This window comes from Sinohyriopsis cumingii, chromosome 11 (genome assembly GCF_028554795.1).
Source record: "Sinohyriopsis cumingii isolate HCF-2022 chromosome 11, ASM2855479v2, whole genome shotgun sequence".
In the NCBI taxonomy this organism is placed as follows: Eukaryota; Metazoa; Mollusca; class Bivalvia; order Unionida; family Unionidae; genus Sinohyriopsis; species Sinohyriopsis cumingii.
In genome coordinates, this window is record NC_142971.1 from 110,230,770 (window position 1) to 110,247,137 (window position 16,368).

Sequence of the window (16,368 nt, forward strand, 5' to 3'; positions counted from 1 at the left end):
CATAACCGACTTTTGATCCGGAAATCGGATTCCACCGGATAGTATGAACTTCCGATTAATCGGAATCGGACAAGGCAGGAACGACCGATTCGGATAATAAAAATAATAAAGTTGAATTTCTATAGCACCGTGTCTAACACTGCGTGTCATTCAATAGTGCGTTAATAAAGTTAAATAAGAAGTCAGAAAAGTCCAATATGGTCAACACAACAGGGTGAAACGATAATACTTGAGTTAGACCGAAAGATTTAAATTTATTAAAATATATAATACAGTCCTACCCGTTTATGTCAACATCCTCAATAATGAAGGCATAATATTGAATACATTGACACATGCTAATGAGGTATTAAAAGAAAATGATTCCACAAGAGGCCAACTTTATAGGACCAAACAAAAGCCTGTTTTATTTTTATTTGACCGCGACATTAAAGCATGGCGGCAAGATCAACTAATTGTTGAATAAAGTACAGGATGGAACTGGCCGCTTGCCGACATAAATGATTAAGGCGGGAAAATAAAAGCCTGGCGGCAAGATCAACTAATTGTTGAACAAAGAATGGGTCGGAACTGGCAAAAAAATAAAAAATTTCATGGATTCTTTGTGGCTTTGAACTTTGTTGCATTTTGCTATAGTCCTGCCATATCCTTCCCCTTGTGACATCGGTGTGATATGCAAAACGTGTGTAACATGGTTTAAAAAGTTAATTTGAAAAACCTTTTAATTTAGCATTTCCGATTAACTGAATCGTATCCGGAATCAGAAAAATTTCATGCCCAAAATCCGGAATCGGAAATCAGTAGAAAAATGCTAATCGGTTATGCCCTAATATATATATATATATATATATATATATATATATATATATATATATATATATATATATATGTATGTGTATGTGTGTGTGTGTGTGTGTGTGTGCACAGTGAAACCTGAAAGCTGTCTAAATAGCAAATATACTGGCTGCCATATATAGCCTCTCATGTGCTGAAAAATGAAAAATGGCATTAAACCTCACCAAATCAAATTAAATAGGACATTTATGAGATGATGCAATTTAGCCAGTTGTAGACAAGTGTCTTTTGTAATGAAGTTAAATAAACAATTGCAAGAAGAGGGGTTTATGTGTTCTGTGATGAGTATTGTCTTAAATGTGAAGGTATCAATTTTGACAGATTTCAATGAATCTCCTAAAAGTATTAGGATGATGGAATAAGACAGCAATAATAGCACAACTGTTTTCCTTTACCAAGTTTTATGTTTCTAAAATTTTGAGTTTGACTCTTGTCATGTCAAGAAAGTCCTTATATTAGCTTGATTGAGAATATTGTCGTCATAGTAGATTTTGAAAGCCATGGCCTTGACGTTAACTTCCAGCCCCCAAATTCTCAAATTACAGTGTGACCTAACCTTGTAGTGGAGGGATGGGAATCAACATTGAAGTTAAAGTATTAATTCTGAAACCTTAGATGACAACAAAGCTGACTAGAAGGCTTTATAGGAAATTAAAGAGATCCACGTAGACAGTGCAGTCTGAAATATATCTCCAGAAATACATCATGGCCTCAAAACTATTTGACGACAAAATGTGCACCATGACATACATTTTGAAAAAGTTTGATTTTCAATACTACTACTACTACTACTACCACTACTACTACTACTACTAATAATAATAATAATAATGGAGATTTCAGCATGAGTTGAATATTGTGTCTTGGTTTTTGGGTTGAATTTTTTTTTTTGTCTTCTTTTTATTGGACCTTAATGTCTGGAAGATTGTAAGCAGCCAGAATCATGACACTGGCATGCAGTTTTTTTCTTCTTCTAGAAATTGAAATTATTATCACTATTATTATTATTATTATTATTATTATTATTATCAAACTAGAAATTATTTGAAATAATATGTTCTGGTGACAGAAATCAATAAAATCTTACTACTTTAAATAGTTGAAACATTTATAACATGGGACTATGTAGGAAGAATTTTAATTCGGACTGGAAAAGTAGTATGGTGGGTGCCATTAGCTGAAAAAGATGATGTCATTCAGATATAAAATTTAGACACCTGAAGTGTTCCTTTGATGTTTTTTGTTAAAACAATGTTGAATAAAGAGTTTCATGTTTAATTGGATATAGCTGATTGATGTACAGAAGGTACACTAATACAGGGGTTTCCTTCTTCATCAAAAACACAATGGTTACACCCAACTTTAATCCAAGATCACAGGAATATTTTACTAAGGGTGGCAATATTAGCACAAGATGCCTTTAATCTCAGAAGTATCAGTATCCCACCTTTTGTAACACTCCAAACACAGATCAAAGAATCATACATTTTTGTATGCATATTGAATGCATTCATCCAATCGCTCCATCTCAAGGTCAGTACCATATAAAGGATTGTGTATTGTATGCTGTTGTATAGGCCATAAGCACACAACTATGATATTGTGTACAAAATTACAGTTAAAAGTACTGGCTCTTGATACGGGATGAAAATTGTAGACCTCTTTGGGCAGTTAACACATTTCTGGCAGTCCAGGTTTTTCTTTTCAGAGAAGATAAATATGAACCTTCATGAGGGGTGATAGGATATGCATGGTATTAGAGAACAGTTCCTGTTGACGTCAGAAGAGTGTGTAAGTGAACAGGGAGGAATGTAAATTTGCTGTTTAATGTCATAATTAGGTGTCCAGACAGATAGAGCTTCTGCTGCTGATGCTGAAACTGATGCTACTGCTGCTGATACTGTTCTAGTTGTGATGGGCTGATCTCAGTGTGGGCTTTGGTAACAGCATCAGCCAAAGAACATCAGCAGCGGCAGTTTCACCAATGTTTTTGCTGAATCCTTGTCTTTGAGAGGGTTGGCAGAGATCCATGATCAGGGCAATGAGTGTAATGTTGTAGTGTCTGTAGTACAGTCAAGATGGGGTTATTGTAGGTGGTTTTCTAGACTTCCTATATATTGGTTATGCACCAGAAAGGGTAGCAGCATGGGGACCTTGTTTGCTGCATATGTGCCAGTCACCATTACTATATGCAAAAGATGATGCAGATAAATAAACTATTAAATAAACTATTGGTATTAACTGTAATCATCTTTGTTAAAAAATGTAGAAATTTTGAAGATTATTCTCCTTTATCTTTTTTGGAAAAGCAGGGGATAGCTTATTTAGATTTCCAAAATGTCATAGTTTAACTGAAGCTCAATAGCTTTAAAGCTGTTTGAGAATAAAGGATGAAACTTTGTATGCTAATACATCATTAGAAAGTGTCAGATACCACATTAGGGGTCCTGTCTTCAAGGGTCAAGGTCACAGCTCTATATTTGAAGCTATCAATCACACCTTTCCTTCTGCTCTATGGGTTTTAATTTGTTTGATGTTAGGGAATAAAATGTGGTATACTTGTACATCATGACAAGGGGTTAATCTTTAATGTTAATTTTTCATCATGCTTTCCTGTCTGATGCATAATTTGAGAACTGTATGAAGTGAAGGGAAATAACCATTTTTATAGTTACATACTTATAAGAAGGTGTCACATGCCACGTTGGGGTTCTGTCTTGATTGTCTAGGTCATGTCTCAATATTTCAAGTTTTTGCCTTGTTTTCCCATTTGCTTTATAAATTTAGTCTTTTGAGATTTAAAGGTAAAACTTGGTATACTTGTATATTCTCACTGGAAGATGTGTTTTGAGATATGTTCAGAGATGCTGCCAGGGTGTGCGAATGTGGGAATCATGCAAAATTTGTATGATTTTGTTCACATAGAGAGCAGAATTTGGGCAAATTAGTTTAACCTTATGCATATAAAAATGTACTATGCGCAGTATAGTTTTATTTAACTGTTAACCCTTAAAGTGCTTGTCATTTAATAAGTCAAGCCACTGATAGAGGTATTGTAGCACTTGTCATGACAGGTAGGCAACATATTGGCATGTTGGGCTCTGGAACAAGCCTTCTGTCATAGTTTGAACCTTACATCAAGGAAGTTTTACAAATGCATGTTGAAAATACAGGCTACCAAGAACAAAAAATGGCTGATTCCCAACATGGTTCATCTTCAGACAATGTTTTAATTTTACATATGATTGTTGATGATAGTGATGACAATTATTTTTATATTGTGGACTATATCAGAATATTGTAGTTGGGAAAGTATTTGTGAAGATAATAGTGAGTCATTTTGAGCCCAAATATTATGCTGAACATGAGTCAGATGTACATGCTGGATGAACAAAAACATATGGTCAACCCCTCATTCAGTGGTATTTTAAAATGAAATGCAGAAAAGGCAGAATACATGTACCATTGAAAAGTAAAGATATTTATTTGATCAAAATATCTCAGTCATAAAGAGGACACTATGGTATTTGGATGGACTCCAAACCCTAATACTGCAGTATGTAGCACATAAGAAATCAGGCATAATAGTCAGCAAACTAATGATTTCAGAAAGTGAAATGTTATCAGAGCTTATGTTAGTGAAAAATCCTATTTTGGAGTAGAAGTATCCAAAGACAATACCTGTGAGCTGTAGAAAATTGTAAATAACAAGCATAAAGAACAGCTTCCCAACTTGTTCTAGTTGGCTAAGCTAGCTATGTACATGCCCATTCAGACAGCAGACTATGAAGGGAGAATCACAGCATATTACTGTATTCATGCACAGATAAGACACAGATTAAGCACAGAAACACTCAGCAGATTAATGCTTATACAACTAAGGGGCAATATCTTTAAAAGATTGTGAAAGACAATTAACTGTAAATATTGATTGTTTCCTCCTTCCCCTTTCTGTTTCCAACCCCACACATTTTCTGTGACAAGGGGGTAGCTCCCCACTTTATGTTCAATCCTAGCAGTATCTCTGTATCTTGGGTTTCTTACCTTCAAGGTAAAGGTTATGGTGGAGGAAAAAAAAATGAATTTAAAAAAAAATGTTTCATTGTATGAAGCAACCACATATAGTGAAGATGATCTTTTTGGTTATTATTGTCTTTATAAAAATTGTGTTCATAAGGATCAAATTTCACTGATGCCTCGAGATTTTATTGCAGATGTGTAAAAAAAAATCCTATAAATTCTTTTACTTCACCTGGCCATAAATCCAAGTGAGCATGTGTTACGGCCCAGTGTCCATTGTGTGTTTTCTGTCAGTCTACATTCAATCAACATTTTCTTTTAAACTTACAAAAATCACTGGACAAATTTCAGCCAAACTTGACACAGATCATCTTGGAATGAAGGGTTATCAGTTTTATAAAAATAATGACAATCATCAAATATTGCTACCATTTATAAAAACAGAACAAAAGTTTTTAATAGGTTGTCACAAAAGCAGTTCGACAAAATGGATCAAATATGATACAAAGCATTCTGGCATGAAGGACGTTTGATTTGATACAAATCATGGCCATAATGACTACAGCAACAACAAAAAAATGACTTGCAGATTCTTCCTAGCAGAGTTTGAAAACATCCTGTAACAAATGGCTTCCAAATTTTAAATTTTAAACCTTGCCAAGATTGCTTCTTAAAAACTGCTAAACAGAGCTTGACCCGATTTCTAAGAAAACATCAATGCATGAAAGGCTTTTAATTGTATAAAATGAACTTTGACATGACTTCTTCAAACAACTGAACCTAATTTGACAGGAATCTTCCTGGCATGAAGATCTTCAAAGTTTTTGCAAACGATATTGATTTGCAGTCAAATATGGATGAGGGTATAAAAATAGTGAATCCTTCAAATAATTTTTTTAAACAGATGCAATCAACTGCATTAGAGAAAATATCAACAGAAAGCATCCTATTGATCCAGATGTCTTGGGTCATCTACTCCTTTCATGTAGCTGAAGGACATATGTTAACATGCCTGAGTTAAGGCTCAGGCCCACTTGCAACCCTGTTCTTATTCAGAGTTATTGTAGTCCATCTGCCAGAAATATTAACACTAATCATATATTTGGTATAAAGCTAAAATAAAATCCAGTCAGCCCTTAAAGTTTGGTCTGTATATTTTATTTTATCTCTGGAGGAGTTGATAAGGTGGAGAGATCTCCATTAACCATGTAGTGGAGCTTTCTATGACCATCCTACTCTGTGACAAATATTGAAATTATTATGCTGAGGTGGCAACAGGACACTTTTCCTCTGTATGTTTGTGTATAGCAGTTGTCCCAACCTTTTTGGCCATAACCCTAAAAAATATTGTTTTTCTAAGTCTCACAACCCTGTTTCCACATTTTGATAAGTAACATCATCCAAAATATAAAAATCCTGGTGACCTAATGCATTTGTCCAGAATGAACTTGTTCCTGGGGTTGGGAGTATAAACCCTGCAGCAAGTTGCTGTTAAATCAGACCCGTTTGTGCTAAATGTGCATGCATATGACAGTATCAACACCATGGTTCATATTGGTCAAAAAAATCTTGAAAGTGCTTGAATTTTAAGATGATAAAATCACAGGCGTGAAAGCTTCCGAATATTCTTAGTGGATGATCAAATCTTACTGGCATAATATGCAGTCATTTTAGATCCTTCACATTGATTGAAACAGAAAACTATCTGCACTGATGTCATCAGAAGCAGCCTGTATAATGAGGTTGTTTTGGGTTTAATGCAATTTTTCAGCACATGATAAGATTTGCAAGGCAGCCAATATATCTTTTAGAGGAAGAATTCTGAAAAATCCTTGGAAAAGAACCACCAACCCATAGGATGCTACTAGCAGATTTGATCACATACCCACATTGGCCAAGCGTGAGATTTAAACCCACTCAGACAGGTGAGATGTTGGTGTTCTGAAAGAACAAGCACCTAAGACCACTTTCCACATGGGGCCCCAAAACAGGCAGTATTCTAAACCAAATATGTGTTACCAGCATCAAGAACTTCAGTGCTAAATCTGCTCCATTGTTACAAAACACACACACACATGCGCACACACACACACACACACACACACAAACACACACACACACAAAGTGCAGTAAAATAAATCAGATATAATTATGTTTCTCACTTTGGAAATATATTAAAAAATGAAGAAAAAAATCTGTATATCATCCCATAACCTAGCACGAATTCTCAGTCCTTTTACCTTATTACACATACCTTAAAAAAGTTCTTGAAACTTATAAATCCCAAACTGTATGGACCCAGCAATATTTCATTATATTTAAGACTGCAAGCAAATAAAGCGAACCCTGATTTACTGGCACTTCTGATATACACAAAACTGCAAGTGTATTTTGTCCCAAGTTAGCGGAAAAAAACGAATTTGGTCTGATGTAGGGATACATTGTGGCTCTCAATCTAAGATGTATTTATATGCCATATCAAATGAGTTCTCACCCCTGATTTGTAACAAAACATGCACTCAGGTTTATTTACATGCATTCTTATACATGTTTTCCAAATATTTATATTTACAACTTGAATGGAATACAAAAGGAAATGGAATCCTACAGGTGTTCATTTTCGTGCATTTCAGAATATCGATGCAAGGACATCATTGAAGAAAACTGCACCTAAATATTTTCATTCTGGGTGTGCAGTATGGAATTAATGATTGAATATCTATATCAATTACTGAATCAGACCCATAAGATTAAATGGGTGTGTAATAAAACTGCAGATGTGAGCATGCAGTCTTTGCAGGTGTGTGTGTTGTAAAAATGAAGCACATTTAGCACTAAAGTTCTTGATGTTGGTGAAAGGTCTAAAGGAGATGTCAACTTTATAGAAACTTTATACAGACAAACAGGTGAAAAATGTATTTTTAGGTCTTAGTGCAGAACAGTGGGGATGATAAATATCCTACTGGATGGGTTGCAGTATTACTTCTTTAAAGCAGTGTTAACACACTTCATTGTTATGTTTTATAAATACTGGTTCAGAACATTCATATGAAATGTGGTCATCTTTCAAGAAATACACTGATACAACCAGGCCAGTGATGATTGCCAAGTTTATATCACATTAGGAATTTACATGATGTCAGCCCATTGGCCACAGTGCTTCTTTAGTAAATTCCCATGCCTTGAAATGAGCAGTTCCAACACCCATGTATTTCTTTTACTGTTCAACAAGAGACAAGTAACCACAAAGTTGACCCAGATGTTAAGTACCTATCTATACATTTCACATATCAAAATAATACTTTTTATCTGTTCACATGTGTTTAGTTTTTGGGGTGACTATAGTATGTTGTTGTTGTTGTTGTTGTAGGGTTTAACGCCATTTTTCAGCACAAGATAGGCTATACATGGCAGCCAGTATTAGTGGTGGAGGAAGAACCCAGGAAATCCCCGGAAAGAACCACTGACCCTCGAGAAGCTACTGGCAAGCTTTCTCACATACCCACATTGGCTGAATCCAAGACTCGAACCTACACAGACAGAGGTGAGATGGCAGTGATCCGTAACGGAGAGCGCTTTAGACCACTCGGCCACTCGGGGCCCGACTATAGTATGAAAAACAAATCTGTCAATTGAATATTTCTGAAAGACTTTCATACGATTTGATTTGATTAAAATCAAGTTGTTCCTTCTTCCTAATACAATTAGTCTACCAGACTTTAAGATATGACAGATTTGTTCTTTGATTTGAGCTAATTCTGTGTGACCAGACTTTTGTTTCCAATATTATGCAAACCATTTCTCTAGTGGGTTAATTTTTAACTTGCATAAATAAGGTAGTTTCTGATCCTTGTTACATTCCATCTTCAGATTTAATAATAATAATAATAATAATAATAATAATAATAACAATAATACTTTATTTATAGAGGGTGACTCATTAGTCAAGGACTATTCTCCCTTGAGGCCCTCTAAAGAAAAGTATAACAATGCACATTATATGAAGATAGCTATAATTAGTGTTGATTTTAACATGTTTAGTATTAAAATACCAAATTCCATTATCTATTAGAAACGCATACATGCTCATGATATCTTTTCTTAAATGCTCTAATATTTTCAGCAGATTTTACATGTAGTGGAAGCTTATTCCACAGAAGTGTACCAGAGTATTGAAAACTTTTTAAATTGCTTTCTTCTTGGTTTTGGTACTAGAAGTTTTCCATGTGATATTGAGTTCAACTGGTATTGCGTTGAAAAAGGCCTGAATAAGTCCTGAAGGTACTCTGGATTTACTGAGATATACAACTTTGTATGAAAACACATGCAAGGTATTGTCTTTGGTTCAATGTATCACCCTATTATTTTTGTGAGAAATTGAACTCAAAGAATGAGTCAGTGAGATGGTCCAAAAGTCAGTGAAATTTTTACCCACAAAGTGAAATATCACACATGTCAATAAAAAAAATAAATGATAGCAGAAATGCAGTAATTGTCATGAACTTCCAGTATCAGTGAAAACCAGTTTCACATTCTGTTACATGAACTGGAAAGTTTTCCCTAATTGCGACATTAACTCCATATCATTTCATATTTTATCTTTATTCCTTTTTATTATGCAAGAAAAAGAACGTTTTGATTTAAAACAACTTTAATGCACGAAGTTTCGTCATGTCTTTTGGCTAGTAGCCAGATTTGCTCTAATTTGGATAAGTTATTGGAGTTTTTATATATTTATAAATTAAGGCAATTAGCACATTATGAAGACAGATTTAAGCCTTCATATATGCTTTTGAATATGCTTATAGACCATATCTACTTGTATTTATTGCTTGAAATGTGATGAAGATCCGTGGAAGTGTTGATAGCACTTTTACATGAATTCTTTTTGGTATTAAAGTCATGTTCTTTTAGTTATGGGGATTAAGGGGCTTCATAACTTTTTCACTTATGCAACATTTTGTAGGAGCACCCTGTCTGAATTGCATTATTTCATGATTCCTTTAATATTTTCTTAATTCATGTAGCATATTAATTTTATATCTGTCTTCATGTACCACATTCTGACTTTGATTGCAATATGTCAGTGAATCTGCCACTCCCCCCCTTTCTCTCTCTCTCTCTCTCTCTCTCTCTCTCTCTCTCTCTCTCTCTCTCTCTCTATATATATATATATATATATATATATTAAAAAGTTAAAAAGAAGAAATGGTACTATCTTTGAATTCTTGGAAATTCTTTTTGATTGTGGAGTGTCAGACACTTCATGAGACTCTTGTTCTTTAGTGTTTTGGCCCGTGATAACACAGTTCATATCCTTCACATGAGATGTTGCTTACATCGAGGATAAATTCAACAGTCTGATACAAATGCAACTAACATAGACCCAAATCTAACAAAAAATGAGGGTCTACACTGTGTTTTAAAGAATTGAAAGAATAAACAGAGTTGGACCTGAACATCGAATATATAATGTGATTGCAGGGCTCCAGAGTCTATGCTGAATGCAGACTGGTACAAGTATACATTGGTTGATATAGTAACTAAACTCCAGATAAAATATAACTTTTTTTTTCTTCTTGTACCCATGTACTTTAATACATTTCATGCTTTGAAAGTCTGTTTTGAATCCATGATTAAATAGCCATAAAGGTTGAATCCTGCATTTTAACCTATAAACCTATATTATACTCTTTGTGAAACAATTCCAATGAACTTGGATGGAAAATGTAGGTGCCATCTTATCATAATAGTCATAAATATTGTCTGGCTTTGCTTTTATCATCCACATTTTTAAAAGAATAAATGGATATATGTAATACTATGAACAGTAAAGGAATTATTTTTGGAACTTGTGCTGAAGATGATAAATGCTTGGACAAGGAAGTAGCTCCAGGATATCGATGTAAATCAACCCCAAGTAAAGATGCTTTTGTATTTTTTAGTATCTGCATCATTGTAAGCATGTGAAGTGTATTTAGGATTATTTCCATTTGAAAACATTAGGCCGTAAATGCTTGTCACTTTCTGAGCAAGATATCATATCTAAATACAAGACGTAATTGGAGAACCTCAATATAATTAAATTACAGCATGTTTGTGGAAGAAAAGAATATTAAAAAAAATCATGAAAGTCCTATGTCAGTGAATTCACTTCAGATTGCTTCAGTGTTATGCTCAGAAAAGTTTTGTTTCCACTTAGTAACTCTTGAAGGTCATCATGAACTGAAACCAAATTAGGTGCATAGATTTACATTATGAAGACATAGTTCCAGTTTGATTTTCATCATTGTCCAAGAAATATATGCTGTTATGGTTCCATTTTGATGTTGGGTTTTGCTTTTCAGTTTCATGGCATTCAACAGGTCATCCATATCATATTTGGTGAATTTTTACTTCCTGATATATACTTTTTTCTTAATATTTCCTTTGTATTGATGTGATCATGCATTTGCAGTGGTACATAAAACATTCATTTCAATGCATTGCATTAAGTTCTTTATACAATAGATAGAGCTTCTTATGAACAGACACCTCCATAAACAAATATATAGGACATAGGCTCATCATGGACAGCATTACATATGTTCATATTTGATCCAACTGTAAACATTATAGATACAGATCTGTTGGCATGTAATAAGCTGGTGGATCAGGTTCTGTATTGTTTGTTCTACTGATTAATCTTAAATATCTCCATAAGCCCAGCTCTGCTGGTGCATTATGTGCTGGCAGATCTGGGTCTTTTTGTTTGCATTTTGACCTAATATCCCAGTATTTATGGTATTTATGTAATTATTTTCTTAATTATACTACATGTTGAACCTCCATATAAAGGACATCTTTCTATAAACAACAAAAATAGATCCTCTGTGGTTTTGACTCTATAGGTCTTGCAAGGTGCAGATAGGGTGTGTTCTTTATAAATATAAATCAGTTACAGCATTGGCTATAGCATAGGACTATATCAGGGCCACCAACCCATGTAACAGCTGAGATAGCACATATTTAAATTTTTACCTCCTATGATGCAAGTTGGGGCATTTTTTTCCCCATTGTTGGCAAGGTTTATAAAAAACCATATGTATTTGTGTATGCAAGAGTGATATGAAAGAATGGGAACCATTCTAGAAACAGGTGAACATAAAATAGAATATATATCGATTTGGCTGATCAGATTGGTTGATAAAGAAAGTAAGATTTTAGTAAAAAGAATCTTTTGTGAGCTTTTCCTAGTTATAACTCGGAGCTGGATCAGGGTGGTTTCCTAGTTTTCTTTACTAAAAACACAATACAAAACAAAATCATACACGCCCACAAAAACATAGTCACTTCTTGTCACTTGAAATTTTAGCATTGTTTGTATTCATTTTTGAAGAAAGTGGGTCCTTGTGAAATTTTTGAACCCTCCCCCAAACACTTGACTTGATCTGGCCCTGTAACTTAAAAATACACATGGAGACACTGCTTTATTGATGGAATTTCAGCCCTCTTTGAGACTTGTGTTTGGAAATTTATCACAGAAATTAGCAGCTGACTTTTTGGTGTGTAATTGAAAACATGATTCAAGCACATGTAGATCCAGAATGCCATAGCTCATATGGTTTTCTTTTCACGGAAGTTGTCAGGATGTCAATACTGATCAAATTAGCTTTGATCATGAGCATTCAGAAATTTAAAGTTATTGAACTTTAATATCATGGTGTTTGCATAGGTTTACAATGTGAGCTGAGTTTGTACCACAAGTCCTGTAAATGCAATACATGAATGCTGTAGAACTTAGCCAATGGGCAAAGGGAAACAACTCTATCTTAATACTTCTGAAGAAGCAGCAATAAATCTGTTTAATATAGGTTTATAATGATACATTATAATGATACATAAAAATAAAAATATAAAATTCCTTATTGCTTTATACTGAGATAAATGTTTTAGCCTGCCAAATTCAAATAACATTTGAAAACTTGTTGATATTGCCTGTTTTAAAAAACAATTTAAACAATTTTAGGACTCCATGGTTTCAAAATATTTTCCTCATCTCATTTCAGTGCAGTGTGACTTGTGGTCGAGGCCAGTGTCAGAGAGAGGTGCTGTGTGTGGATGAGATTGGAAACACCCACCCTTCTTCTGATTGCCTGGACAAGAAACCACGTAATACCAAACAGTGTAAGATGGTCAGCTGTCCAGAGTGGTTTGCCAAGCCATGGAGCAAAGTGAGTGGGCAATAAGTTTTGTCTCCCTTGATTGCTGTAAATGGTTGTTTGTTATTAGACCACTTGTTGGTAAAATTCTCAGTGTGAGTATATACTTTAAAAAATAAATTTGATATGCAATAAAATCTTTTTAAAAAATGCAGATATAAGTAAAGTCTGTAGTTAAAAATATTTAATACTGGAATTATTTTGTTCTTATTTCTTAAGAATAAGCTTTCATTATTTGGAGTCAGAAACCAAGTTACATCTCACCTCAGACATTTCATGAAAACAGGACCTGAGATTTGTCTGTCTGTCTGTCTGTCAATAAAAGGTTTCCTTTCAGCACACAACTCAAACCATTCAAGATATTGCAACCAAACTAAGGTACACTTGTCAAGCAAGTTGTATACAGGTATCTATATTCATTGAATTTTGAATTTTTTTCATTCAACAGTTTTTATTTTACCATGGCAACACAGTGTTGCACAAGTAGGATATAAAATGCGAGTACTGGACCATAGGGTACTATCATAAACAGTATAAAATTGAGAATGCTAGATTATAGTTCACTATCATGTTCACGATCATAAATAGTACAAAATTAGGAGTTCTGGACAAAATCGGATATTATCAAAGTAGCATCAAATTAGGAGTACTGAAAAATAGGATACTATCACAAGTAGCATAAAATTGAGAAAGCTGGACAATATCATACTTTCATAAATAGTATAAGAATGAGAGTGCTTGACCATAGGGTACAATGATAAGTATTATAAAATTAAGATTTGTTTACCATAGGGTACTTTTAGTAGTAGTCTTTGCAGAATTGGGGGTGCTGGAGGCCATGGGTTTGAACCCCAGCCAAATCATACCAAAGACTCATAAAAATGGTACTAGCAGCTGTATTGCTAGGTGCTAAGCATTAAGAGGTTAGTGTTAGGACCCATCAGCGTGGTGTCAGGATAATGTGACTGGGTGGGATATCATGCAAAATGTCTGCAGCATGATGACCCAGTGCTAGGCACACATGCACGCACACTCACATACACACACATGCACGTGCATGCACATGGGAGAGTGGAGGAATATATCATCTCAAAACTACTCTTATTATTCACTGGAACCTATCTTAAAGAGACCATTCAGAAGAGTGGTCTGTAAAGAGAGGTGGTCCTTTATTGCAGGTATTTTGAGTATCTAAAATATCCAATACTGTGAATTCACTATTTTTGTGGGTACAAGTATTTACAGTGTAACTTTGCAATAACATAATAATTGGGGTCCAAAATAATTGGATTGCGTTAATAGCGAGGTGACGTAAATGTGGGTTTGGCAGTATTATCCCTTTACCTCATACAAGCGTCTTTGGACGCCCCTACTCCATTTGCATGGAAGCACCTTTTGACGCCTCTATGAGATTCGCATGGAAGCGCCTTTTGACGCCTGCTGTAAACATCAGCCATTTTGAGCTAGTTTTCGTAGCGCCACCTTTGGGGAAAATCCCCCTATTAGATACTACATTCATTTTTGCAAATGACATTTACGTCAGATCACGTGGTCGCTATTCATGCACTGGTCGATATCTGCTATTTAAAGTAACTGGGTTGTAATCTCCACTTTCCAAAATGGCAGCTGCGGATTTCATTCAGTACGTACAAAGTTTTAACGATTAGAATAACAACCATGAAAGATTCAATAAATTAGGTAAAGTCTCTAATATTGATGTAGGCAGCAGTTAGTTTTTATAAATTATCAAATTCAGATGACTTAGTGATATAGACGCACACGAAAACCTTGTAAATTTCGAGTATCGGAAATGGCAGCTACGGTTGGTCACGCGGCCTCACTGACATGACGGTGAACAAGTTCTCTCAAGATTTTGAAGCACATAAAAAAATTCTTCTGTGAAAAATAATTACACAGCTATAACAATCGGACTTTACTCTTAAATTTTTCCACATATAATATATGTGTACCAAAAATGTAAAATGGTTAAAATTGCTGTTAAACGTAACATACACTACATTGCTTAACAGTTCACAGGCAGGATTTCATTCAGTACTTACGAAGTTTTCACAATTAGAATCACAACCACGAAAGATTCAATAACTTAGGTAAAGGCTGTGATATTTATGTAAGCAGCAATTAGTTTTTATTGATTTATCAAATTCAGATGACTTAGTGATGTAGACGCAGACGAAAAACATGTAAATTTCGAGTATGGGAAATGGCAGCTACGGTTGGTCATGTGGCCTTACTGACATGACGGTGAATGAGTTCTCTCTCGATTTTAAAGCACATAAAATATTCTTCCGTGAAAAATAATTACACAGCTATAACAATCGGACTTTATTCTTAAATTTTTCCACATATAATAGATGTGTACCAAAAATGTAAAATGGTTAAAACTGTTGTTAAATGTAACACCGCTACATTGCTTAACAATTCACAGGCAGGCCTATGCGTATGCAGTAAGGCTAGGTAACAGGTGTTCTATTTATAGCGTGCTGCACTTTGTCACTATGCTGTATGAGGTAAATCGTTATCAGGGTTCTCATGCTACCAGGAAACTGGGAAAAAGTCAGGAGAAATGATAACTTTTTTCCCAATCATGAAAAGTATTTGAATTTTGCAAATATTGACGAAAGTCAGGAACACATCAGATATTTTTCTTTACAACTTGACGCCAGAAACAATTACGTAATTGAGTCATAACTGAACTGATCATGAGTTAAATTTATCGAGTTCCAACCAGAATATTAGGTGGTTGCATTATGGATCACCTGGGTGCTTGCCATAAATATATTTGTTGAGACAATCCAAATGCTCAGTGGATTAGATTCATCTAGTAGACTTTTTGATTCACAGCTCAGTGTCCATATGTTTTATTTATTTTTAAGAAAGGTATGAAAACTGGTCTAGCATCACAAGAGGCCAACATAGTGGCATTAAAGCATAGCCGCTAAGCAGATGGCTAGCAAACTTAAACATTGTTAAATCGATTAATACCTGCATAAAATCGATATGAAAATTATTTTTTTTTCAAAAATTTTGAGTATTAAAATCCATCTTTAATCTGCTGAACGACGATAAAAATAATACGTTGATGACATTTGAGCTGGTGTTAGCGATTTCGATTGCTAGTCGCACGAGAACACATAATCTCGCAACCATCATTTTCAAATATTGTAGAACTTTTTAAAATGAAAGTCAATGAAATAAAAATACAAAAATGAAAGGGCACAAAATTCTCTATATTTATTCTGAGACCAGCTTCCAGATTTTTGTTTTATCATGT

The 16,368-nt window shown here is 34.5% G+C and overlaps 1 protein-coding gene across 1 annotated transcript in view; it reads left to right on the forward strand.

Annotated features, from left to right (window-relative positions):
* LOC149789283 (A disintegrin and metalloproteinase with thrombospondin motifs 9-like) overlaps positions 1–16,368 on the forward strand; it is a 343,799-nt gene that overhangs the window by 275,193 nt on the left and 52,238 nt on the right. The window contains exon 29 of the mRNA XM_089975475.1: positions 12,924–13,088. Within this exon, the coding sequence (XP_089831601.1) occupies positions 12,924–13,088 (165 nt within the window). The remainder of the gene's footprint in view (positions 1–12,923; positions 13,089–16,368) is intronic.